The sequence below is a fragment of the Drosophila gunungcola genome, unplaced genomic scaffold (genome assembly GCF_025200985.1).
Source record: "Drosophila gunungcola strain Sukarami unplaced genomic scaffold, Dgunungcola_SK_2 000001F, whole genome shotgun sequence".
Classification (NCBI taxonomy): domain Eukaryota; kingdom Metazoa; phylum Arthropoda; class Insecta; order Diptera; family Drosophilidae; genus Drosophila; species Drosophila gunungcola.
This window is the reverse complement of record NW_026453197.1, coordinates 4,262,866-4,286,557: the sequence shown is the minus strand read 5'-3', so window position 1 is coordinate 4,286,557 and position 23,692 is coordinate 4,262,866. Positions and strand designations below refer to the sequence as shown.

The 23,692-nt window shown below is 45.0% G+C and overlaps 5 protein-coding genes across 7 annotated transcripts; 3 read left to right on the top strand and 2 right to left on the bottom strand.

The window, feature by feature from the left end:
* The first annotated feature begins 283 nt into the window (after positions 1–283).
* LOC128262802 (alpha-L-iduronidase) lies at positions 284–6,857 on the top strand. Its single transcript, XM_052997316.1, has 4 exons — positions 284–1,312; positions 1,365–1,785; positions 2,454–3,409; positions 6,719–6,857. The coding sequence occupies exons 1-4, from the start codon at positions 856–858 to the stop codon at positions 6,796–6,798; spliced, it is 1,914 nt and encodes a 637-aa protein (XP_052853276.1). The 5' UTR covers positions 284–855; the 3' UTR covers positions 6,799–6,857.
* Positions 3,655–5,781, bottom strand: LOC128262803 (U5 small nuclear ribonucleoprotein 40 kDa protein). Its single transcript, XM_052997317.1, has 3 exons — positions 5,576–5,781; positions 5,373–5,502; positions 3,655–4,615 (listed from the first exon to the last, which is right to left on the bottom strand). The coding sequence occupies exons 1-3, from the start codon at positions 5,681–5,683 to the stop codon at positions 3,810–3,812; spliced, it is 1,044 nt and encodes a 347-aa protein (XP_052853277.1). The 5' UTR covers positions 5,684–5,781; the 3' UTR covers positions 3,655–3,809.
* A 301-nt stretch (positions 6,858–7,158) lies between the features above and the next one.
* Positions 7,159–10,824, bottom strand: LOC128262801 (coiled-coil and C2 domain-containing protein 1-like). Of its 2 annotated transcripts, none has more exons than XM_052997313.1 (6): positions 10,617–10,824; positions 8,934–10,535; positions 8,445–8,876; positions 8,240–8,391; positions 7,413–7,557; positions 7,159–7,349 (listed from the first exon to the last, which is right to left on the bottom strand). In XM_052997313.1, the coding sequence occupies exons 1-6, from the start codon at positions 10,671–10,673 to the stop codon at positions 7,230–7,232; spliced, it is 2,508 nt and encodes an 835-aa protein (XP_052853273.1). In that variant the 5' UTR covers positions 10,674–10,824; the 3' UTR covers positions 7,159–7,229. The 2 variants fall into 2 exon arrangements, with proteins under 2 accessions (XP_052853273.1, XP_052853274.1); XM_052997314.1 differs by having other exon boundaries at positions 7,413–7,503; positions 10,617–10,823.
* Positions 10,825–11,205: 381 nt separating this feature from the next.
* Positions 11,206–16,901, top strand: LOC128262800 (ralBP1-associated Eps domain-containing protein 2). 2 transcript variants are annotated; one of them, XM_052997311.1, is made up of 7 exons: positions 11,206–11,801; positions 11,868–12,272; positions 12,354–12,649; positions 12,746–13,509; positions 13,582–14,021; positions 14,491–14,577; positions 14,728–16,901. In XM_052997311.1, the coding sequence occupies exons 1-7, from the start codon at positions 11,655–11,657 to the stop codon at positions 15,268–15,270; spliced, it is 2,682 nt and encodes an 893-aa protein (XP_052853271.1). In that variant the 5' UTR covers positions 11,206–11,654; the 3' UTR covers positions 15,271–16,901. The 2 variants fall into 2 exon arrangements, with proteins under 2 accessions (XP_052853271.1, XP_052853272.1); XM_052997312.1 differs by lacking the exon at positions 14,491–14,577.
* Positions 16,902–17,056: 155 nt separating this feature from the next.
* LOC128262798 (enhancer of mRNA-decapping protein 4 homolog) lies at positions 17,057–23,649 on the top strand. Its single transcript, XM_052997309.1, has 11 exons — positions 17,057–17,254; positions 17,332–17,597; positions 17,668–17,876; positions 18,451–18,851; positions 18,911–19,164; positions 19,273–20,837; positions 21,317–21,554; positions 21,616–21,856; positions 21,923–22,088; positions 22,239–22,761; positions 22,832–23,649. The coding sequence occupies exons 2-11, from the start codon at positions 17,347–17,349 to the stop codon at positions 23,019–23,021; spliced, it is 4,038 nt and encodes a 1,345-aa protein (XP_052853269.1). The 5' UTR covers positions 17,057–17,254; positions 17,332–17,346; the 3' UTR covers positions 23,022–23,649.
* Positions 23,650–23,692: the final 43 nt, after the last annotated feature.

Genomic DNA, 23,692 nt, shown 5'->3' with positions numbered 1-23,692 from the left:
AAAAATACAGGGACAAGTTCTCGAGTTTAAACAATTTTTTTTTGTATTATTCTTATTTCCCAAGAAATAGTAGTCTGTCTTAAAAAAAACTTTTCACAACTTAAGAAATTTATTAAGGGTCAGTAAAATAAACCATAGATGTAGGAATGTATATACTTTAATAGTTCTTCTCTGCTTACTTTGGACATACATCAAAGGTATTAACAATTGATTAGTAAATATAACTCCAAACGCACTCTGCCAAAGATAACAAAAAAGTTAAAAATATTTAGAATTTAGATTAAAGTATACCCATATTTTAACTACTACTAATATATCTAGTTCGACTCTATTAGACTTTGAGTTTGAGAAGTTATGGGAGTTCGGTTGCATAGATATATCTGCTAAAAGAAAGGGGACGGTTATTAAACAATTTGGTATATAAGGTATTACTCCTTCTATTAATGTTATTTCATAAATAATCCAATAGACTTATTTCTAAATTAAAAGAAATTAGAACGAGTTGGGAAATAAAGGAATTTGGAACGCTAGAATTATATCATTTAAATTAAATCTAGGTTAAAAACCTCTAATTCATAAGACGTTTTAATTCAACGGAGTTCAAAGGTTAAGCATGACTTGCTTCTTCCACTTGACCCACTGTGTGCCATTGCCTGTGACGTCACGGCTTTAGCTTTCGGCTGAGGTTGAGCTCACTCCGACAGATACAGATACACACCGAGAGATAGAGATAGGAGGGAAGGTGAGAGAGAGCCACTCTTATCAGCGGCGGCATCGACAAATCGAAGACAAAACAAACCCGTCGTTAATCCCGCAGTGAAAGTCGAGCGCATCGCTCATCACTCATCGCACGGAATGCTGCAGCTCCTCCTGGTTGTGGCAACTCTCGCCAGGATACACGGCCACTACACAAGCGGCGATGTGGTCTACCACCCAATGCCGCACTTCTGGACGGGCGTGGGCTTCTGTCCCGCCGGCCGGATCGATCACGGGGGGATTAGTTCCGCCCTGGCTGATCCTGGCCTCCGGATCAACCTCCGCCAGATTGCCGCACTGCCCGTGGGAGCGGTGACCCACATTCGCATCCACTGGCTGCTGGAGCTAATCCAATTCTGGCAGTACGACCCCAGCGGCATTCCCATCTATGATTTCTCCAAGTTCGATGACTTTATTGATTTCCTGCACGAGGAACTGCGCCTGTCACCGGTCTTAGAGTGGATGGGCAATCTGGGCGGGGTTTTCTCGGAAAACCCTCTGCAGCAATCCTTCTACTGGGAGCATTTGGTCAAGACCACGGTTAACCACCAGTTGGGTAAGCAATATGTCTCTCCAAAAATGGCTGTCTTCTCAAACATTCCCTTAAGCCCGACATGGTGCCTCCAGATTGGCCAACTGGCGCTACGAGACCTGGAATGAACCGGACATTCGGGGGTACAACAAACTCAATTTTACGGCTCAATCATACCTGGACTACGTTCAAGCCGTGCGTCGTGGTCTGAGTAAGGCTGGAAATCCGGACACCCAAGATGGAAAGCACCAGCTGCCCATGTATCGCTCATTGCGAGGTCCGGCGGGACTCTTTAAGGACCCCAACAATCATCCACTCTGCTGGAAGCTGCTGGAGCACTGTAGCCAAAGAGTTGTGTACTGTCCCATCGATGTACTCACCTTCCATCGAAAGGGAGTTGAAGGCACTGCCACGGAGATCGTCAACGGTTCGCTGTCCTTAATGGCAAAGATCTACGAGGAGTATCCCAATCTTAAACTGCTGCCGGTGGCCAATGAGTGAGTATTGGAAAATGACTGTCCTAACAAGTACAAAAATTTATAGCGAACACTAAATTTATTCCTACACCCATCACAATCAACTTCGAAAGCCCAAAACTTTTAAGTTATTAAGGTACCAAACAAAAAAACAGAGATTATGAATGAAAACTTCTTTATCACTTTTCTTTAAAAAAGATCGTTGATATTATTAAATAAACACTATATTTAAACAAGAATTATTCATGCGCTTTAAGCTTTTATTTTATTTTTATATTTAGTTTGGCTTTCTCTAGCTTTAGTCAGAACAACCATCATTACCATATTATCAAGTATTTCTAAAAAGTAATCTCGTGTTTTTCATGAACACAATTGTTCGAAGGAAATGTTTTTAAAAAAAAAAGTTAAGGGATAAAGCCCAAGTATGGTGACAATTTCGAAGTAAATTGTGAATTATTAGTCTTAAAGAATAACTTTTTAGTCCTTACTTCTACTATGCACAAGATAATGTTAAAAATCCCTTAAAAACAGACCTACATTATCCCTTATTTAATACAATCATCTTATTTTTTTGAGAACCTTTAGACTTTGATAAAACATAGACATAGAAAATAAGCGTTTAAATATTGTAAAAAAGTTTTTAAGGAAATCTTTTAGGTGATAAATATAATATCTCTTTAACCTCTTAGCGAGGCTGACCCTGTGGCTGGGTGGGAAACTCCACGGGAGTTTCAGGCGGATGTTCGTTATGGAATTACCCTGATGTCCACGGTGATGCAGTACTGGCATGCCAAGCTCGCCGCCGGTCCGCTGGGGAGCTTGGAGTCGATTAGTCATGACAACGCCTTCCTGAGCTACCATCCCCATGAGTTCACACAGCGCACGCTTTTAGCCCACTTCCAGATGAACGAGACCAATCCACCGCACTCACAGTTCATCCAGAAACCCGTATACGCGGCTCTTGGAATGCTGGCGAAACTGGGAAGTCGAGCTGCGGACTTGGAGGTGGTCAACATGGATACCAAGCACAGCGTCGGAGTGCTGCGTACAGTGTCTGGCGGAGTGGGAGGTCCTGGTCAGTACATGGCCACCATATTTCTCAGTCCCGAGGAGGCGGGACCAAAGATAACCGCCTTCCATCACAAGTACACGCTGAACATGTCCATAGCGAATGAGTCGGCCTTCATCACGGAGCTCCTGGTGCCGCAGGTCACGGATCCGTACCACGTCTGGCAGCAGGCGGGAAGTCCAGCGTATCCCAACGCCACTCTAAGGGAGGCCATGCGAAGAGCCCAGACTCCTAGGCTCTACAAGACGGGACCCATTTGGCAGTACAACAGCGAGCTGGTGATCAACTCCGCCAGCATCCCACTGCCCTGGGTGGCACTGCTCCGGGTGTGCTCCGCATCGTGGCCCAAGCTGCGCCGCCCGCAACAACTCTCCATCGTGGAGGTAACCCATCGGGAGGTGTTCATCAGCTGGATGGAACATCCCAAGTCCACGCAGTGCCTGCTCAGCTACGAGGTATGGTTCAAGGAACGCGACAGCCTGGGTCCTTCCGCCGACTGGCAGCTCATTTCCCGCGACTGGCATCTGCCGTATCCGTCGTTTCAATACGCACCCAGAGACCAGGGATCCGTTAATGGTAAGTAGTATTAACCTTGATTTCTCAGAAAATTATCTTGCAATACCTCAAGAATTATAGAAAATCATAGTACAAGAAGAAAGAACTCTATAGTCGAGTTCCCCGACTGTTAGGTACCTATAACTTTTAAAATAAAACCTAGATTTTGAACATTTTTTGTGTCTTCCGATAGATTGACATAAACACACACATATTGTTTAACAGCAAAGGTCTAACGTCTCATACCTTATGTTAAAAAATTCAAATTTTTAATTTTTTTTCAATTTATTGACGAAAAATCCTTGCAGTTTTGGAGCATCTACAGATAAATCTTATTCCCCATATCTGCAAAAAGTTACCTGCGTATCAAGAGACTGTTCACGAGCGTAGCAATCCTCTCACTCTTTTGACTTATCATCGATCACTCATCAATCTCGCCCAGATATAAGGTCTTGTCGCTGGATCCAGAGAGAATTAGTGGCTCTTTCGGGCTAAAGTCCACGGCATTGACACTGCCATTGTGGCCGGGAAGTTTGTAGAGGATTCTTCTTGTATTTACATCCCAAATGTAGACATGTCTGTCAGCGGAACCAGAGGATATTTTATCGCTACCCGGTGACCAAGCGCAGCGCAACAGATTCTTTTCGAAGTTGTGCTGATGGCCCTGGAAAACCTTCACACACCTTTCGCCTGGGGCATAGGGCCTGACATCCCACACCCGCAAGGTGTTATCCATGGCATTTGATAGAACGAAGTCTCCTTCGGGCGACAAGGACATCCCCGTAATCGTATCGGTATGGCCTCGCAGGTGGTGCAAGACAGCCTGCTTTCGTATGTCCCAGATCTTCAGTTCGTTGTCAATGCCGCCACTGATTACTTGCTCGCCAGTGTCGCCGAAGCAGACGGCGGTCACTTGGAAGGGCGACTCCAGAGTGTGTGCAGCGTGCTTCTTTCTGGCATCCCAGATTTTAATGGTGCGGTCATCGCTTCCCGAGCAGAGCAGCTGCTGACCCCTTCGCGAGCCCTGGACGCTGTTAACGAAGTTGCCATGTCCCTTAAAACGACGTTGCCGCTGCCCCGTGACAATATCCCAAATCGCCAGAGTTTTGTCCGTGGAGCAGGTGAAAATGTGCGAGCCATCTGGCGTGAAGTGAGCTTCCATCACAGCGCCACTGTGTCCCGACATGGCCATCACGTTCTCACAGTCATCGTACACCTGCCAGATGTCTGAAATTCAAATTGTTGTAACTATAATACTTAATTGCCGATGGAAAGCAATAATTTGTACTAACAAGAAAAGAATCAAACTTCGGCAAGCCGAAGTATATATTCCCTTGTAGGTATTGCAAAAATTAAATATTATTTAAAACATCTAAATTTCGAAATATAAGTTTAAAAACATTGACGATATGATGATTTTAAACTTTTCAGCTATATGATATAGTTTTCCGATTTGAATAAAATTAAATGCGTAAATGTGAACTATTAAACTGTTACTATATCCAAAAAAAAGTTTAAAAAATTAAAAATTAGAGAAGTTACATTTTGTTTTCATTTTTTTTTTTAATATTTCAATTGTTTTATAGGAGCTATAAGATATAGTCGTCCTATTTTATCCAAATTAAAACCGTAATTCTGAAATATTAAAACATTGCTATATAACTATATAAAAAACAAGACAGTTTTAATTTTTAAATTTTTTTTCCGATTCGGCTCGTTCCGACTTATGTATATACTACCTGCAATAGGACGACAGCTTTAAAACTGAGGGACTAGTTTGCGTAGAAACGGACGGACGGACAGACGGAAATGGCTAGATCGACTCTAGACTAAGAGTATACATACATATATTATTAATGCAAAAATGTCTCCACTGGCTGGCATAAATATTTTACCCGGACATAATTGTTCCTTGTTTTTAAGGAGTAAGCCAACACACAGACTCCTGTAACCCCCATTTTACATTTCCTGACGATTCACTCACATATTTGCCTGTCGAATCCGGAGGAAAGCAGCAACTCCCCCTCCGGATGGAATTCCGCTGTAAAAATCTCGCCTTCATGTCCTTCCAGCTGCATAATGGGCGCCTGTAGGTTAGAGGTGCGCCTCACACCCTACAATATACAAATAAACAAGTATTAACAAAACTCAATAGGGAAATCAGCCTGTGGGTGCCAGCATTCTTACCGATTCAAGGAGCGCTTTATCCCGATTTGTGTATGCCACCAGGTCGCTCTTGCTGCGCTTAGCCTCTTGGGCCAAAACCACAGAATTGTTTGGTCTTTTGGTGCCCATTATTGTTTTTATTTGAAAAAAACTAAAATTAATTCAATTTTTTCAGCCGCACAACAAACCGTGTGGCAGTGTGACCGTAGCTTCAATAAATACCACATGGCTAGGTATCGAGCGCGCGGACGAAGCAGCCAAAGTAGCAACAGTTTCGCCAAACTTATGTGGTCTAGAAATTTGAAAAACTCGAGAGATTAAACTTTCAAAAATATGATCCCTAAAAGATTTTTAAAATTCTAATTATTTTAGGAGATACAGCCGCTTTTGTGACGTGGCGTCCGAGTCTGTATAAATGTTTCCTAAACTTTAAACGCATTTTCCCGAAACAACTTTTTTTATGTGCTTGACATGATATTTCAAGTTCTACTGAACCGATTCATTTAAAATTTGGTATACATCTTGTTTATACAACTCTCTAACGCGTCTGCCTCGGATTTAAACAAATTTAGATTCTAAGAATTTTTAAAATATTCGAAAAGGTCGAACATATTTGGTGAAAAACGTTTTTTGTTTTCAAGTCGACGCCATTTTCTTTTTTTTTAAAGTGGTCAACCCGATGGCGGCATTTTTACTAATAAAGAATTTATTTGATTTTTTTACAATCTTGCTATTTTTTTTTTTATGTACCCCTCCAACAAATGCCAATTTTGCAACATTCCTATTATTTTGAACGGATACCAAGCCTTCCAAAGCTTCCGAAGCCCGTCCTCGTTTCCTTATTAACTAACCCAATGCCCAAAATCCTATTATTCATTCTAAATTAAAAAAAAAACAACAACATGCTGCATCATTTATAGCATATCAATTAGATAAACCTAGACTGTTAAGGTTAGACTAAATCCATTGCTGGAATTGTCTTATAAACAAGAATTATTTTAAATCATAATACAAATTTGATTTAGTGGACGATAAAAGGAAACACAATAATGTGCATTTGTTTTTGTTAACAAGTCTAATTTTTTCGCATTTGCTACATCATGAACAACTCAATAAACATTAAAATATGTTCTCATATCCTTACCTTTTTTGTTTCTTCGACAGGTTTCTATAAAGTTCGAGGAGTGGATGCGTTTAATGAAACCAGCCCGTTTTCGCAAATAGTCGAATATTTGGAGTTGTAACTCAACAATTTTATAATTAAAAAGAACGTATTTAGGCGAAGTGAAAGCAAACATAATCAGGCTTCGGCCAGGCGCTAGTGGACCTTATCCTACTCTCTGTCTCTCTTGGAATGGACTGACTTCACCGGCACAATCTTCTGGACTTGCGCCTACGCCTTAACGCCGGCAATATCTTATATACATTATATATTATATATATAAATAGATATATTATTATCTGTGTTGTGTTCGTAATACATATATGCCAATATCCTGCGAAGGAATCGGCGAAAGCGTATAAAGACCATTTTCATTCCCTGTGAGGGGTATATACAAAGGAATTAATTTGCTAACTTGATCGAGAACAACCGCGTTGAGACGTCTCCTAATAAAACAATATATTATTTCGTTTGCTTCAAGCAAATAACCAATGATCGAAGTCGATTTCTGCCTTAGGTGTCCAAAACCAGCCACTTTTCGTTGATGTGCTCGATTTGTTTGGTAAGAATTGGATTGCGAACACGTACTTTAACCTCCAGTTTACCACCCACTTGCTTGCGGCCATCCATTAGCTATTTCGGAAGGGAAAACAATTAATATTAATTTCATATGAAATTTTTATATTCACTACTTACATCGTAGGTATCGTGAATATCACACTTGGTCTCCAGCGGCTGCAGCTTGACATTTACGGTTCCAATCAACGTATCTGATCGCAGGAACCCTCTGAAACAACACAGGGGCAGTTTACGACTTAGTCCACAACAATCTATACTGCAGCTATTTATATGCACAATATGAAACGCGTTGCATTGGATGAGGTTTGTTTGCGATTTGTTGGGATTTTAGGGGTAAAGATTTTAAAAAATATTTTATTAAAACGTTCCACGTGGAAAACAATGATGTTCAATGGGTGTTCATATATGGCGAGATATATGTGTGCCGAAGCCATGGTACTGGTACGATACTGTATACGGGAACAAATAAACATGCTGACTACGGGGGAGAAAATTAAATTGTTTGAAAAACTTTGGGGAAAACTAAATATTAAAAAGAAAATAATTCCTAAGCTTAACTAAAAATTATTGAGGCTTGGCTCTTCAGTTGCACAGGCGATAATTAAATTGCTTAGAATTTAGCAGAACAGTGATTTAAAACACAAATTAATATTCGATCGAATTTATTTGTATCAGAATAGTTTTACTTAAAATTCAAGAAAAGTAGGTTTTTAAAATGACAGTTCTTAGCAGATGTCTACATCTAAAGAGAGTTAAATAAATAATAACTTCATTTACTTTAAAAATAATTTAAACAAAGCTAGCTTCAAATATATACCAGCCCTCTTCGATAGTACTGAAAATGAGCTTGGTTAAAATTATATACCACCTCTGTTAGTCGAGATTAATATGCATGGAAAGCGACTTATTAGGGTTTTAATAACAGTTAATTACAGGCAGCTTACCCTCTGGAATATATTTCAAACTTGACGCCATGGCGCTTGAAGATTCTCTGGAACTGACGATTGGCTCGCTGAATGTCCACTTTGAAGCGCTCATCGTAGTCGGGACTGCTGGTGTCCCTAATAACATTGGTTTTAGTCTTAAAAGTTTCTTCCTAAAAGAGAGCAAATTAGTGTTCAGCCTAAATCATTAAAGTAACAAACATACATTAAGTAGGGGAAACTCTACGCGCACATAGGTATCCACGTCCTTGGGATTGGCCACGTTGTAGTTGATTCCCCGGACCACAACAATTTCCAGTTCACAGTCCGTAAGATCCGTGTTGCAATGCACAATGTTAAAGCTACGCTTTTCATAGTGAAACTTTGGCAATGATTCATTCTTTCGCTTGGTGTACCGCACCAAATCCAAATCCTTCTGCACGGTTAGAGCCAAATTTTCGAACCGATTCATGCCTGCCACATCGCCCATTGCCTTGTGATGATCTCGAGTATTTTTGCACATCATCAACTGCTTGGCCAGCTGCTCCTCCATGCGAACACCAATTTCGCAGATATCATCGCCCGGATCACACTCTTCGGCGGAGACTATGGCAAATGAGGCTTCCAGATTATCTCGTTGGGAAGGTGGCACTGGCAGCTGCAAAAGAATAGAAAACTTAGGAATAAAATAACGAAAAATCACCACGAATCTTACAGTGTTCAGATCTACAGGTAATCCGCTGCTGGCTGCATTAAGCAACGAATCAAATCCTTTGTAGATCTTGAGGTACTCCTTGGCCTGATCAATCTCTCCCGCTTTTTTGGCCTCTATCGCAGCCAGCTTGAACTCCTTTTGACGCTCAAGAAGAAGTTTCATTTGCTGTTCGGCGAGATTGTTTTTCTGCTGGTTGCCAGACGTGCGAGTGGTCAGCTCCTTCGCCTGAGGAGGTGATGGAGCCTTTCGTGGAGCTGTAGGCGTCGTCGTACCGGAACTGGAAGGAGTTCCGCCGGCGGAAGTACTCGCGGTTGCTGGAGGCGATGTAGGGGAAGTGGGCAGGGAAGGGGTCGGCGCAGCTGGAGCAGCATCTCCCGTGGGCAGGGGACCGAAACCGGGTGGCACTGGCAGTTCATCATAAGGCACAGGTTTGCCCGCCTTGTACAACTTGATGGCATCTTCGTATTGCTTCACAATCCTTCCAAAGCGTCTTGCCTTTCCGGTATTGTTCTCTGCCTTGGCAGCCGCCTCCACGGATTGGTATTTTTCCAAACGTTGCTGCAGTGCCTCCATCATGTTTGTGGCAGCAGCAGGAGCCGGAGCGGGAGCAACAGGTTCAGGAGCTGGCGCAGGAGTAGGTTCAGCAACTACTTCTGGCGCCGCTCCCTCTTTCAGCTTGTTCAAGAACTCCAGAAACTCAGCTGGCGGAGGCGGCATATCGCTGAGATCGACTTCCTGTCCATCCTCACACATCTTCACCACTACGTCGAACTGCTTGACCACCTTGAGGAACTGAAGGGCAGTAGCAGTGTCACCGCTGCGCTTCGACTGCAGGGCAGCAGCCTTGTATTCGTTTTGACGGCTGCGCATTTGTGCCACTAACGGATTTTGAGGCGTTGTGGGGGCCACAGGGGTGGTGGGTGCGACTGGCGACGTGGGAGTAGGAGGTGCTGGAGCTGCCCGACTCGGAATAGGAGGAGGGGAGGCAGGAGTGGAAGGAGCTGGTGATTCCTCTGCAGCCACTTGAGGAGCCTGACCGCCAACAGGCTTAACACTGACTTCCGGCGGTATGTCATCCACGTTGATGGACTTGCCGGCTGCTGCTTGCTTGTGAAGATCCTGCAGGGTCTTAAGACCCCTTCCAAAGCGTCTCGCCTTTCCGGAATCGCCAGCTGCCTTGGCATTCGCCTCGGCATGCTTGTACATCTCCAGGCGCTGCTTGATGACGCCCAACGTGTCCACCGTGGTAGTGGGCAGGAAGGTCTGGACGGGTTCGTCGCTGCCAGCTGGTGGTTGCGCTGCAGGCTCCTCTTCCTCCGTCTCCTCAACGCCACCAATTCCCTTCAGCTCGCCCAGCAGATCCGAGTCTTGTTCCAGATTGTCGTCATTATCGTCGTCGTCGCTGACATCACGCAAGCTGTCGGCAATCATTTTGTCCAGGTCACTGGCGGGGACCAGCTTCGCCTTGGGCTTGGGTTTTGGTCTGGCTCCTCCTCCGCTGGCAATGGCCGCCAGCTCCGCCTCCAGGTCGCTGTCGCCGCCATCGTCATCTCCGTATCCAGCGCTGGGATCAAAGTCATCTGGGATTTCCGTAAGGCCAAACTAAGCAAATGAAATGAGAGTGAGAGTGATGACTCATAATTAATAAATAGACGAATCTAGTCTGTTTGTTTTCCCTCTTACCTGCGATAAATCGTGTTGCCTTCGCTTTGCTGGCTCTGGCTTCTTTCTGGAGAACATCCCGGATTATTAAGGGACTGTTAAATAACTGTAATTGGTCTCTGAAGCCTTTCAAATCCTTCAATTAATTGCGTCGCAGCCACTCAGACGCAGACAACAATAACAGAATGTTTGTGGGGATCACTGCGGCAAAAGTAAAGGTGACGCAGGAAAACTCAGTGACGTGAGTCACGTCACTGGCACAGGGCTACTGGAATTTTAAACAGAATAAATTTTTAAAATTTTGCTTTGTACTTAAAATAATATGTTCAATTAAGGGGGATTCAGTTGCTATTTAAATGTTATGGCTCATAACAAGTCAAACAATTCTTTAAACGTAAAATTTTAACATATATTACAATTTTAAGCTTTTACTTTCATAATAATAATAATCTAACAATTAATAATCTAATAAGTTTCTTTACCAGAAAAGCTTTCAGTTAATTATTGACAAAATTTTTAGCCACCTTAAAAGCTGCACATCATGCAGCACTTAACTTTTACCGGGAACCAGGGCTGCGGCACAGTAACAGGTACAGGGCTGCTTCGCCAGCTGACTAATCGATATCGCAACCTATCGATATCGGAGCCAGCGCACACATAGTGCAAAAGAGTTTGCGAAAAAAACCTGGACAAAAAGGCAAATTGATTGCGAACCGCGCAGCTTGAAGAAGCAGGAGTTCCCCGTCGACCTGTGCCGTGGAGTGCTCTAACCCCGTAACCGTGGCGGCACCGAAAAGCTAGCGAAACCTTCGCCACTGGAGAGCTCCCATCTTCCACCTCCTCCAACTCCGTCTTGCGGCCAAAAGACAGAAAGGCAGCAGAGACTTTGCGGGGCAGCGGGGTCTGGCACTGGCCTGTTGGGGCTACTAGAGTGGAAATAAACAAACGGATCGGATCGGATCGGGTTCCGGGTCCGGGTCGGAGGAACGGGGCGTGGCTCGCTAACCAGCGGCTTGGCAAACAAACAAAACCGTAGGCGGCAACAAGTAGGCGGTAGGCATGGACGTGTCGCTCACTGAAGCGGAGACGCGATTCTACAGTGAGCTGTTCCAATGCTGCGACGTGGAGAAGACGGGCAAGGTGCCCATGCTGAAGGCCACCGAGCTCTTCCGCTCGGCGGACATCGCCAACGAGATTGTGATTGAGGTAGGTCCAATTCGAGTGATCGTGTGATCGTGAGTGACTAATTATCTGGGGGCTCTGGGCTTACAGATCACCGGCCTGGCGGGGATTCCCTCCACGGCACTGCACATCTCGCGAACGCAGTTCTACTCATGCCTGAAGCTGATCGCCGCCCACCAGGCGGCCATGCCGCTGCGCCAGGAGCTGATTTTGGCCACCTTTCCGATCCCACTGCCGCACTTCAGCTGGAAGGAGGCGGCCACGGCTGCGGTGGCCGTCGAAAACGGACTGGCCGCCTTGCCCCCGCCGCCGCCCACTGATCGCAGGAACTCGCTGCGTCGCAACTCGCAGCAGGAACAGCTGCAGGACACATCCGATGTGCCCAGCACCGACTCCGAGGTGGAGCAAAACGAATCCGTGGACGAGGCGACGGGCCACGGACGCGGCACGGATGGCAGCGGGCTCGTCAGCAGCAGCAGCCGTGAGAATGTCGGGGTTCGTACTTCTATCTTATCATGTGACATATGCAAATAGGCTAACCAGTGACCGTTCCGCGTCCATTTCTTATCGCTTTAGCGACGTCGAGGCGGCGGTGCTGCCGGTGGGTCTCCCGAAGCCTGGAGCACCAACAGCGACAGCCCCACACCCACTAACAGTGTGGCCCTCTGGCAGGGATTGCTGGGCGACGAGCACCGCCAGCTGCTGGGCACGGAGGAGGAGTCCTCTGATCGCCACAGCAGCGACGACGAGGACAACGAGAGCGAGCTGGTTACTATCTACGAGATAACTCCGGAGCAGCGCGAGTACTATAACAAGCAATTCAGAACGGTCCAAAGAGATCCGCATGGGCTGCTTTCCGGCCAGGCAGCAAGGTAACGTAATATTCTATTGAAATTCAAGTTTTCTATTGATTTTCTTCTATAAACATGAGCAGATAGCTATAACCACGCGTCATTTATTTGTTTCAGAGTCTTTTTCGAAAAGAGCCGCATTCCTGTGGAGGAGTTGCGTCACATCTGGCAATTGTGCGACGTTACACGCGATGGAGCGCTGAGCTTGTCCGAGTTCACGGCCGCCATGCACCTGGTGGTTCTGAGACGCAACAACATTCCGTTGCCCACCAGCCTGCCCCACTGTCTGCATCCCAACGTGCTCAAAGCGGCTGTGGCTAGCAGTGGCCAGGGAGTGAGCTCCTCATCGTCAGCTGCGCTGCCTCAGGAGCCGCCTGAGGCTGATCTCCTGCATCTGAATGATGACGATGAGGACGACCACACGGACAATACAATCATAGCCGGAAATCTCAGCGGCGGCAGCAAGCCGCGTCCCAACGTGCCCAGCGACAAGAACATCATGAATCTGAGCAGCATCTCCACGTCCTCGCAAGCCAGCAACAGTTCCAGGCGTGAGGCCACACCGCAGAATTCGTTGGCCAAGAACCGCAGCATCTCGAACTCACCGAGTACGGAGAAGGCAGTGGTGGGAGCTGCTTCGTCTACGGCAAATGCTGTAGACGCGAGCAACGCCTCCACCCAGTGGACAAAGTTCAGCGAATCTCCAACAACAAGTGCTGCTCCGTTGCAGTCAACCACTGTTGTTGCCGCCGGAGCAGCCGCTCCTGCCGTCTCTAGTCCCGGGCTGAAGCCAGCCCTGTTCGACATGAAGCGCTCTGCCCAGGACGTGGTCTCCAATCCACAGATCCTGCACCCAGTGCCGCTAAGAGTGACACCCATAGGTGGGTAGAATAATAGGAGTAAACACAGTAATATGTCGAAACAATATGGTTAATTCCACTTCCCATTTCCAGGCACCGCCATCGCTTCTTCGGCCGAGTCATCCAACGACAACGACAGCGTTGTGGTTCTGCGCGAGGACAGTCCCAAGGCCATCTCTTCGACCACAGTCAACAATCAGTCATCTGGATCTGCTGTTTCAACCGGAGTGTCGGGAGCTAATAGCTCCCATCGCGAGAGCAGCGATCTACGTGCCATCCAACGGCCTCAGGCCAAAAAGCTGCCGGCTAAGAACAGTGCATTGCCACCGCCACCGCAACGTGAGCCGAGCATCGGATCAACTGGGCCAAGTGAGCCTTCGGATCCGCAGCCCAGTTACGTGGCATCATCGTTGGCGTCTAAGAAAGAGCCACCGCCGCTGCCGCCGCCAAGGCCACATCGTCATGCGCGAAGCAGCAGCCTGGACTTAAACAAGTTTAAAATGGGCTCAACGGGCGGTGCCCAGCAGGCGGAGGTGAGTTATGGCCTATTGACCAGCAATTTACTTAACTTGTGTGTTTTAATCTGTGTCGTGCTATTTTCCCTGGTGATTACAGCCTCACAGGGGAGAAATGTTTCCTCTTGTTTATCCAAGTCCAAAAAAGACTTCTGTCCTTTAAGAAACTATTTGTGGTGTAGTCTTGCAAAAAGTTGAAAATTTTCTATGGCTATCATTAAAAACTTAAATATTTTGAAATATAATTTATAATGTTAATACTCAAAGGTCCGTGCATTATCTATAACCTATTCCTAGATTAAATGGTTAGCACTAGCCATGAAAATAAAAATTGGGTGCAAGCATTAAATGGACTTTGCAAGGGTATCAAAAAAACTTCGGCCAGTCGAAGTTGCCTACTTCCTCGTTACCTTTGTTTGTTGTATTTTATTTATCTACCTTTAACCTTTGACATGTATATAAATATGCAACCCCACTCTTTGTTAAGATCACTGCGCAGGCCAGCTTCGATATGCAAACCTCAACGGGGTTTGCCGATTTCACGCACTTTGCCGACGAAGGCGCCGCGAACGTTGTAAGTCCAATCCTAAATGTATGCAACTCGTAAAGCATTCCACCCAAATTGGCCGTAGATCCATTAGTGTCATGTGTCCAAATTCAGTAGCTTAATAATGTAAACCACTCAGACGTATTTCAGTTTGACTAATCTGTGCTCAACTTGTAGGTGGACGAACAGCAGCTACACTCTTTGCCGCCGACAGCACCTCCGCCGCAGGCAGCAGTGGTGCCGCCCACGAGGATTACTCTTCAGCAGGCTCAGCAGCGCGTTTCCGCTTTCGAGGTTTACCGCAAGCCGCAGACGCCGCGCGGATCGCAATCGCCGCCGCAACAGCCTCCACCGCCGGCCCCAGCTCTGGGATTGGCTGCCCAATCCGGCCAGCTGCCCAATGCCGAGAGCTTTGAGAAGCGGGTGACCGCCATTAGCGACTCGCTACGCCACGTGTCCTTTAAGCAGGGTCAGGCCAGCACCACGGAGGTGTTGCAACGGCTGCGGGAGCAGAACAACTCTCTTCTCCACCTCTGCAACGACCTAAGCGACGAGCTGTTGAATGTCCAGACACGCAAGGAGGAGATGCGACTCAAGCTGGAGGGACTCAGTGCCGGTGATGCCACTGGACGAACAAGCTCCTCCATATCCGCCCCGGTGACGGCGAATGTGACTGGTGGATCCTCGGGTTCGGCTGGTGCTGCTTACACCAACGTTTGAGCAGCGAAAAATAATCATGTTTACTAGGGTGAATCGATTTGTTGGACAAGAATTGGAGCGGAGGAAGCTTCTTTATCTAAGGCCTTGCATCTCTTTTTATAATCTCTTAAGCCAAAAATTTAACATTCCTTTTAAAGTGTTATCATGTTTCTTTTTTTCTTAACTAATTGTTGGACTTATTGTAATTTTCCTTAGACTGCCTTTATTAAAACAAATATTTGGTTTGCAAAAATGCTTTAAAAAATCCGATAGCTAAGTGAATGCTATTTATTTTTTCTGACCACTTATGTCCAAGTTGAGAAGAACTTAACCTAGACAAACATTGACTTGTTTGTTTTTTTTTTTTTTTCATTCAAACAAATCGATCCACCCTTAATGTTTAAAACTTATTTTGTTGTTTCTGTATGTTGCAAGCACAATTAACTAATTTGGGTGCTTACACAGCGATAAGACTGAGCAATCGTTCGAGTAAGCGACTTAAATTTCCGTCAAAATGTTTTTTATCTAGAGAAAATATTTACATATTCTGTGGAAAAATAATCACAAGATCAGCAAACTTCTTAATTCCCTGTATTCAAATTGCTTACTCAAAAGTATGCTCAGTTTTAAGCTGATAAAAGTCCCCCCCGATGGAGCTGGTACCGCGTCCGTTTATGCATGGAAGTTGCTAATTTAATTTGTAGGCTAGTTAAATCTCAAGAACACAAAACAAATCATGCGAGAACAACAACAATAATGCCGCCTCTATAGATATTTATGCAGATCAATTTATATATGTATACATATATGTATATGTAAATTAAGAGATATATGTATATGGTATATGCGCTTCTCCTAATTGTTCGCTTGACAGCCACCCGTATCTCACCCTCACACTAGTGATTAATGAAACTGCCACAAAGTGGTCCAATTCCAGCTGTAATATTGCCTGCTGCGAAGGCATTTTTCTTTCCAATTTGCTATTTATTAATGTTTTGTGTATGCCTCGAAAAAGCGTCCCCTTCTATTCATTCCTTCAATGAAAACTAACATAGAAATCAAAAAGAATCACAAAAAAAGAACCTAAAACAAAAAAAAAAAAGAATAAAAAGCCAGGCTTAATGTTTAAGTATTAGAAAAGTCAAAGGTCAAAAAATCGACAACCAATTCATTTCCTTGAAAGCTTAGCTTAGGTTTTTCAAAAAAGTACATACATATTAATATATTTTCTATCTGTATAGTGTACACGAAAACACAAACTACTTGATATTATGTACATTTACCCAAATTTCTTTCTACGACTAAAGAAAAAGAAAATAAGATTGAAACAGAAGACAAATTTAATTTACCCGGACCACTAAATGTGTACGTATATGCTAACTTCGAATTTATCAGATATACCGGCATATATCACTTATTTTGCATATTTAAGCCACTAGATGTATGAGTTTTTCTTCAACTTGTTAAACATTTTCAAAGATCTACCACACAACACAATCACACGAAAAACGAAACAAAACGACATGTAATGAAAAGAAAAAGTGATATTGAAACACTATGTAAGCATATTATTACGTGGCTGCGTAATCAATGTGTATTGTTTTGATGGATATACATCTCTATGAATAAAGATAAATGTATTAAGTTGATGTTAAAATGCTAAAAAAAAAAAAAAAAAAGTAATAAAAACGAAAATGCAACGGAAGTTTTATTAAATTCGATTTCGAAAGGGCGCCGATAGGCACGTGTCCAGCCCTGGCGATAACAGACGCTGGCCGTTATCGATTGCTCCTGCACACGCCGCAACACATCTCTAAGGCTTTGCGGCATTGAGCAAAATTTTTGCAAAAATTTGTGAGTTTACGCAGCACAGCTACCTAAATGGTTTAGTTTCGCAAAGCGACCGAACAATAGCTGCAGGCCAGAGTTTCCGTGTACCGGTTGGGTGCAATTCGCAGGAGAAAAAGAGGCGATCCAACTGCTGCATACTGAGAGGATAGGGCAGGTGAGTGCGAGTCGTTGCTGGGCCCAAACTGGCGAAATTAATGTGTACCCCCATGCCGTTTCGCCTCCCACCTGCAGTCAGCCGATGTGTCAATGTTAATCGCGCTCTTCGCGCTTGCACACTTGCCAATCTTTCGTAAGACGCCGCCCCCAGCCTCTCCGACGCCCCCGCCGTCTGCCCCCCAGTCGCCAAGGTGTGGCACCGCGCACCATCCATTGCCAGCAGAAGTCCGCATCAGCGCTCCGGCAATCGACGCAGCATCCGAGATGAGTAGTAGCACCGACCAGGATCAGCCCATAGCCGCCAACGGCAATGCGGCGGAGCCCCAGGAGGTGGAAATCATGTGCGTACTGCTGCCTGTTTCCCATTATATCATCTCCGTAGCTATAACTATAATGCATTACCTCATCCAGCAACTTCCTGCCGCACGAGAAGCAATGCTGCCGCGTCATCAGGGCCAATCATACCAAGGTCCTCACCTCCGGCGGCGTCCACACACGCGGCTCCTCCAAGGTCAAGCTAAAGAACATCGTCGACTACAAGTGGGAGCGAAAGTACTACTACCCGGGACACCTGGTGGCCGTCCACCGCGATGGCAAACACCTGGCCTACGCCATTAATGGTGAGCTTTGTTTATTCCCTAGGGAACATCATTAAGAGTTTTTGTCATTTGGTTTATTACCTTTTCTTTCTATTATTCGTTTCACATAAAATCCGCGATCATTAGTTATCATTTTTAATTAAATATAACTCTAAATGATGCGATATACATACGTTTTTAATCTTGTTTCAAATAAAGACTGGTTTGATTATGTGATTTCAAAGTTTATATGAAGAAACTGTCTCCCTTGCAAGTTTTGAATGTTTACTAACAATGACGTTTACGAAAAGAAAAATTTCATGTCAAACAAATATTAAGGTTGCCTTGTCATCACCATTTTTTATTAACAAATATTAAGATAATGTTATTGGCAGATTATAAGTGTTTTGGGTAATTAAGAAAGGGATAGATGTGCCTATTAGATTCCACTTAGTACTTTTTTGCTACAAAGGATAAATTGTCGTATGCACTAAACAATACTTAATTTCTCAGGACATTTTATTTGTATAGCTTTACTGCTGAAACTATAAACCACATAGAAAGCAGCTAAGTCATTCCAGTTTCTTAAATAATCAAAACTGCATTATTCTTACAGTCAACAACAAAGCCACTGGCATGGAGGGCATGGTGCGCGTCTGCAACATCAGCAGCAGCATGCGGGCTTTAATCAAGGGGATGAGTGGCGAGGTCTTGGATCTGCAGTTCGCCCACACTGATCGCGAGCGCATTCTGGCTGTGATCGATGTCAACTCGCTGTTTGTCTATAAAGTTGATCAAATCGAGGGAAATCTTCTGTGCAATCTTGTGCTGAAGGTGGAGGACCCGATCGCCAACTATGTGCCGGAGTACGACATGGTCTCTTGGTGTCCCTACGTCTGCAGCACCAACTCTACTGTTCCGATCAACGACGAGGACGATGAGAATCAGCTGCTCATTTGGTCGCGAAGCTCGCAGTTTCAGTGCTTCCATGTCAAGATGATTGTCTCTGAGCATGGGGTGCGTTTTGTTTTAATTTCCAAGTCATTAATGTATTAACACGATGTTTTTCTGAGCAGCGTGGTAAAATTCAACCGGGTGCCCTGGAAACTGGATATCTGAAGATCGAGGAGGACTCGCTGATCACCTGCGCCGCTTTGTCCCCGGATGGCACCACAGTGGCCGCAGCCTGCGCCGATGGCTTAGTCCGCTTCTACCAAATCTATCTGTTCGATGTGCGCAATCATCGTTGCCTGCACGAGTGGAAGCCACATGATGGCAAGAAGGTCTGCTCACTATTTTTCCTGGACAACATCAATAAGCCTGTTGAAGAGTAAGTATAATAAAATAAATAACTCCTCAAATTACCATCTTAAAATGTATTGCTCACAAGAAACCTTTTAAAATGTAATTTAATTTATACAACTCTCTTTTTTTTTAGTTCCTACTGGCAGCACGTAATCACCACCAGCGATGCCAATACTGAAATCAAATTGTGGAACTGCTCGCTATGGGAATGCCTGCAGACTATTAACGTGGTGGCAAGTAGTCCGTCAACAGGGCAACCTGGAAACTTCATTGCGGGCATCGATCGCAGTGCCAACTATTTAGTGCTATCCTGCCTAGACTCGCTGGCCGTGTATGTGATGCAGATTACTAATACTGAAAGCGTAGAGCCCAACGATGGAGACAGTGACAGCGAGGGAGATGCAAGCGACTCCTCCAAACGTATTCAGAACGTGGCCGAATTCAAGCTCAGCTCGGGCATTCTCTCCTTCTCGATTGTGAACGCCAGCATGCGTCGAGTGAAGAGCTCTATCGAGAGCTACTATCCCATCGAGGAGGCCGATGACTTTGACGACGACACCAACTCCACCAGTGCGCTTGTGCTGCACATGTTTGTGGTGCAGGCAAAGAGCCTTCAGGAGTGCCAAATCATTTACCAGCCGTGCGTGGCAGTGGCCGACAAGCCAGAGCGCCGCAGCCTGAGCAGCAAGCGTTCCGAGACGCCGGAGGACAATCTGCTGATCAAACAGGAGCCGGATTCGCCCAACAGCGGATCGGCGGGCACAGTGCAGCTGGATGCTCTGTTTGCCAAATCCGCCAAGAGATCCTCAACGGGCAGTTCATCTGCCATAGTGGCTGTGGCGGCAGCAGCAGCTGCTGCTCCTTCGGCCGTTATGCAGGATGCAGAACTGAGCTCCGCTTATCCACAACATGTGAATCTCATGACCCCAGATGCATTCAGTGCCAGCGGCACCTCCGCGGCAACTGCTGTGGTGGTGGCCTCCAGCACCACGACTACGACAGGAACTGATAGCTCTGCAGCCGTCGGCGGAAATGACCGATCGATTGATTCGGCAGTTCTGCAAACACTTCGTATGCTTGCCACGGTTACGTCCAAGACATCAGAAAACCCTAATGCAGAGGTTCTGCTCAACCTCATGAACAACACTCTGATCGAAGACCGCGAGCAGCAGAAGCTGAAGGAAAAGCTTGACGCTCGCAAGAAGTTCGTTTCCATTGATCGAAATCCGGAGCGTAATGTGGCTGAGAACTTGGCCAGCGGCGGTTCGAGTCCGAGCCGCGAGGTGCAGGAGATAATGGCCACTCAGGAGGATGCCGATGCCTACGAAGCGGAGCTCGAGAATCTGGACGATGATGATGACGATGAGGAGGAAGAGCTGGCCATCTCATCACCCCTGTTGGAGGCAGTGGATGGAAACTGGCCCATTGTTAAGTTGCCATCCCTTACCAACTCTGCTGAGCTCCAAAATGCTGCGCAAATCATGTCCCAGGCAGTGCAGAACACCAACAATGGCAATGTGCCGCCCACGCTTGGTGGTGGCGGTAATAACAATAACACCAGTGTGGGCAGCAACAGCAACAACAACACGGCCACAACGCTGAACACGAGCAACAGCAGCAGCAACAACAACGCAGGCGGAGCAGGGGATGGCTCAAGTGGAAATGGAGAGCTGAATGCCAAGCTGGAACTTCTTCTAGGTGGGTATTTGTGATAAAAAAGAACCTATTACAAGAAAGAAAGCTATAGTCGAGTGCACCGACTATTAGATACCCTTTACCCCCAGTCAACACTACAATTAAGAGCGAGCAGAACTTTTTGGTTCCGCTTTTTCAGGCAAACTCCGTTTTTCAAATATGCAGAGTGACGTCATAATTAATACTTTCCTTTTTACTTCTAAAATAATGGTTAGATTTAAAACATTTTTGGTGTTTCGATACGTATTGATCGACTTAACATACAACGCCCAAGAACTTGCAACTACCATATAGATATATATTTTATGCGGTTAGACGCTTCCCTCTACTTGATGCATATTTTTCAACGAATTTAATATACCCTTTTACTCAACTAGTAGCAGGTATAATAATATGGATTGATGCAAAGAATTAGGAGCCCTTTAAAAAAATATATATCGAATACGTAAAATAGCTACAAATTCCCCTTGCTTTCTTTTCAGACCTAGTAAAGGCTCAATCCAAGCAACTGAACAAACTGGAGCACGAGGTCACCAAGCTGCAACAACAGCAGGAGGCGGTGGTGGCCCAGAATAGCAAACTGGATGCTTCTTTGGAGCCCAAAAATGTCAATCAGCTGGCATACAAAATCGAGATGCAGCTGTCCAAGCTGATGGAGCAGTACCTCAAGCGATACGAAAATGAACATAAAAAGAAATTGACCGAATTCCTGGCGGCACGGTGAGTTAGGAAAAACTTATAGAGCTGAGAATGTTGTAATCCAAACAAATACCATTTACAGTGAGAGTCAAAATCGCGAACTACGCGACTCTGTGCTTCAGGTACTAAACCAGTACGTGATGAATCACTTTACGGACATTATTGGAAACGTTCTCAACATGGAACTGCAGCGACAATTGCTTCCACGAGTGAATGCCAAGATGGATCAGCTGCAAGCCCAAATGCAGGTCGAGATTGTACAGAAGTTGAGCGTGTTTGACAAGACGGTCAAAGAGAATATTGCCCAAGTATGCAAGAGCAAGGTATGCATAATTTGAAGCCCCTTTTTAAGGGAGTTCGTCATTAACAGTTTACTATCAATTCAATAGCAATTTTTGGATACCTTTGGCAAGTCCGTGCTGATTGGCGTGCAAACCAGCCTCCAGACCGCGTTTATTGAATCCATGAGCAGCACATTGATTCCAGCTTATGAGAAGTCCTCGCAGAACATGTTCAAACAGCTGCATGACGCCTTCAGCGTGGGCATAAAAGATTGTGAGTATAAGAATAAAAAGGGCAATAATATTAATAGTAAAATACGCCTTATGACTTAATTGAAAGACTAGTTGTATTATTGAGATGTAATGTCTGTAAACATGTTTTGCGTCATCTTACTCAATTTATTGGTACCCTTCTTTCTTTTAGTCATGGTCCAGTTCAATACCTACCTGCAGCACATGCCCCAGCCCCAGGCTGTAGGTGCCAACTCCGAAGAGCTGAACAACAAGCTGACTATGCTGAAGCAGCTGGTCGAGAGCAGTCTGCATAAACATCGCACTGAACTAACGGACGCCATGCTGGAGACGCAAAGAGAGGTGAAGAGTTTGGAGATATTGCTGGCGCGCCAGGTGCAGGAAACGATCCGAATTGAACTGCGCAAGCACATGGAGACCCAGAACATGGCCATGCGTTCGCAGGCAGCCACACCGGCACCCCCGTACGACTTGAGGGACAGCATTAAGCAGCTCTTACAGACGGGGCAGATCAATAAGGCCTTTCATCAGGCCTTACTGGCCAACGACTTGGGCCTGGTTGAATTCACTCTCCGGCACACGGACAGCAACCAGGCCTTCGCTCCCGAGGGATGCAGGCTGGAGCAAAAGGTCCTGCTGTCGCTCATTCAGCAGATATCCGCTGACATGACCAATCACAATGAGCTTAAGCAGAGGTGTGTTGAGAAATAAGAAAGAAAGCGAACTAATTTAGCTTATGCTAATAATATACCCATTCTTTTGCAGATATCTCAACGAGGCTCTCCTGGCCATCAACATGGCTGATCCCATTACCCGCGAGCACGCCCCCAAAGTGCTTTCCGATCTGTATCGCAATTGCCAGCAGTTCATCAAGAACAGCCCCAAGAACTCGCAGTTCAGCAACGTCCGGCTGCTGATGAAGGCGATCATAACGTACCGCGACCAGTTGAAATGATATCAAGAGAACTTCAACCTGGCCAGCGGCTGGTACTGATAGACTAACCATCCGATCCCGCCCGGTCACGATCCCCATCCAGGATAGTTAATCTAGGACCACACACACACATTAATACATACACGCTTGCAGTTCATCCCTCAAAGAGTTAAAATTTAATCTATGCCTCTCATTTTATTGTTTATTTGTTTTGTGCGTGTTTTGTTTTAAGTAAGGCTTTATATCTTATGTTAATGTCTCTATATCGAAACTGTATTAACCTTAGAAAGATTTTCCTAAAAATGGCAATATTGTTTTTTTTTAAATTAAATTTTGCACCGATCTGCGAGCAGTTCGCCTGTGCTGCCTTTTTAGTTTCGTTCCATTAGATTTTCCTTTTATAATTATGACGCTTACTGAAGAAAAGAAAACAAAAAACACTAGAAACTGAGCTGTAGAAACGTATTTAAAAAATGATTTCCAAAAGAAAAGAAACTTTCGATTATGACGAACAACACAAAAACAATTATGATGATTGCAAATGCAAAAACTACAAGTAAATCGTAGATATTAAGCTAAAAACAAAATGAGTAAAAAAAAAAAAACTAAAATTTATAATAAACAAAAAATAAATGTATGTACTTGAAAATACCGAGAAATAGTTTTGTCTCGTTTTCACATTCCTTTGGTCA

Excerpts from the sequence above, each read along its gene's own strand:
- LOC128262802 (XM_052997316.1), top strand. The coding sequence starts at position 856 with ATGCTGCAGCTCCTCCTGGTTGTGGCAACTCTCGCCAGGATACACGGC. Across the intron at positions 1,786-2,453 it reads CTGCTGCCGGTGGCCAATGA|CGAGGCTGACCCTGTGGCTG; the intron begins GTGAGTATTGGA and ends TTAACCTCTTAG. Across the intron at positions 3,410-6,718 it reads AGACCAGGGATCCGTTAATG|GTTTCTATAAAGTTCGAGGA; the intron begins GTAAGTAGTATT and ends TTTCTTCGACAG.
- LOC128262803 (XM_052997317.1), bottom strand. The coding sequence starts at position 5,683 with ATGGGCACCAAAAGACCAAACAATTCTGTGGTTTTGGCCCAAGAGGCT. Across the intron at positions 5,503-5,575 it reads ATAAAGCGCTCCTTGAATCG|GGTGTGAGGCGCACCTCTAA; the intron begins GTAAGAATGCTG and ends TGTATATTGTAG. Across the intron at positions 4,616-5,372 it reads CGGATTCGACAGGCAAATAT|ACATCTGGCAGGTGTACGAT; the intron begins GTGAGTGAATCG and ends TTTGAATTTCAG.
- LOC128262801 (XM_052997313.1), bottom strand. The coding sequence starts at position 10,673 with ATGTTCTCCAGAAAGAAGCCAGAGCCAGCAAAGCGAAGGCAACACGAT. Across the intron at positions 10,536-10,616 it reads GGCAACACGATTTATCGCAG|TTTGGCCTTACGGAAATCCC; the intron begins GTAAGAGGGAAA and ends TCATTTGCTTAG. Across the intron at positions 7,558-8,239 it reads TTTGAAATATATTCCAGAGG|CTGCAGTATAGATTGTTGTG; the intron begins GTAAGCTGCCTG and ends GCATATAAATAG.
- LOC128262800 (XM_052997311.1), top strand. The coding sequence starts at position 11,655 with ATGGACGTGTCGCTCACTGAAGCGGAGACGCGATTCTACAGTGAGCTG. Across the intron at positions 11,802-11,867 it reads CCAACGAGATTGTGATTGAG|ATCACCGGCCTGGCGGGGAT; the intron begins GTAGGTCCAATT and ends CTGGGCTTACAG. Across the intron at positions 12,273-12,353 it reads GCAGCCGTGAGAATGTCGGG|CGACGTCGAGGCGGCGGTGC; the intron begins GTTCGTACTTCT and ends TTATCGCTTTAG.
- LOC128262798 (XM_052997309.1), top strand. The coding sequence starts at position 17,347 with ATGTTAATCGCGCTCTTCGCGCTTGCACACTTGCCAATCTTTCGTAAG. Across the intron at positions 21,555-21,615 it reads ACCGAATTCCTGGCGGCACG|TGAGAGTCAAAATCGCGAAC; the intron begins GTGAGTTAGGAA and ends TACCATTTACAG. Across the intron at positions 22,089-22,238 it reads CAGCGTGGGCATAAAAGATT|TCATGGTCCAGTTCAATACC; the intron begins GTGAGTATAAGA and ends TCTTTCTTTTAG.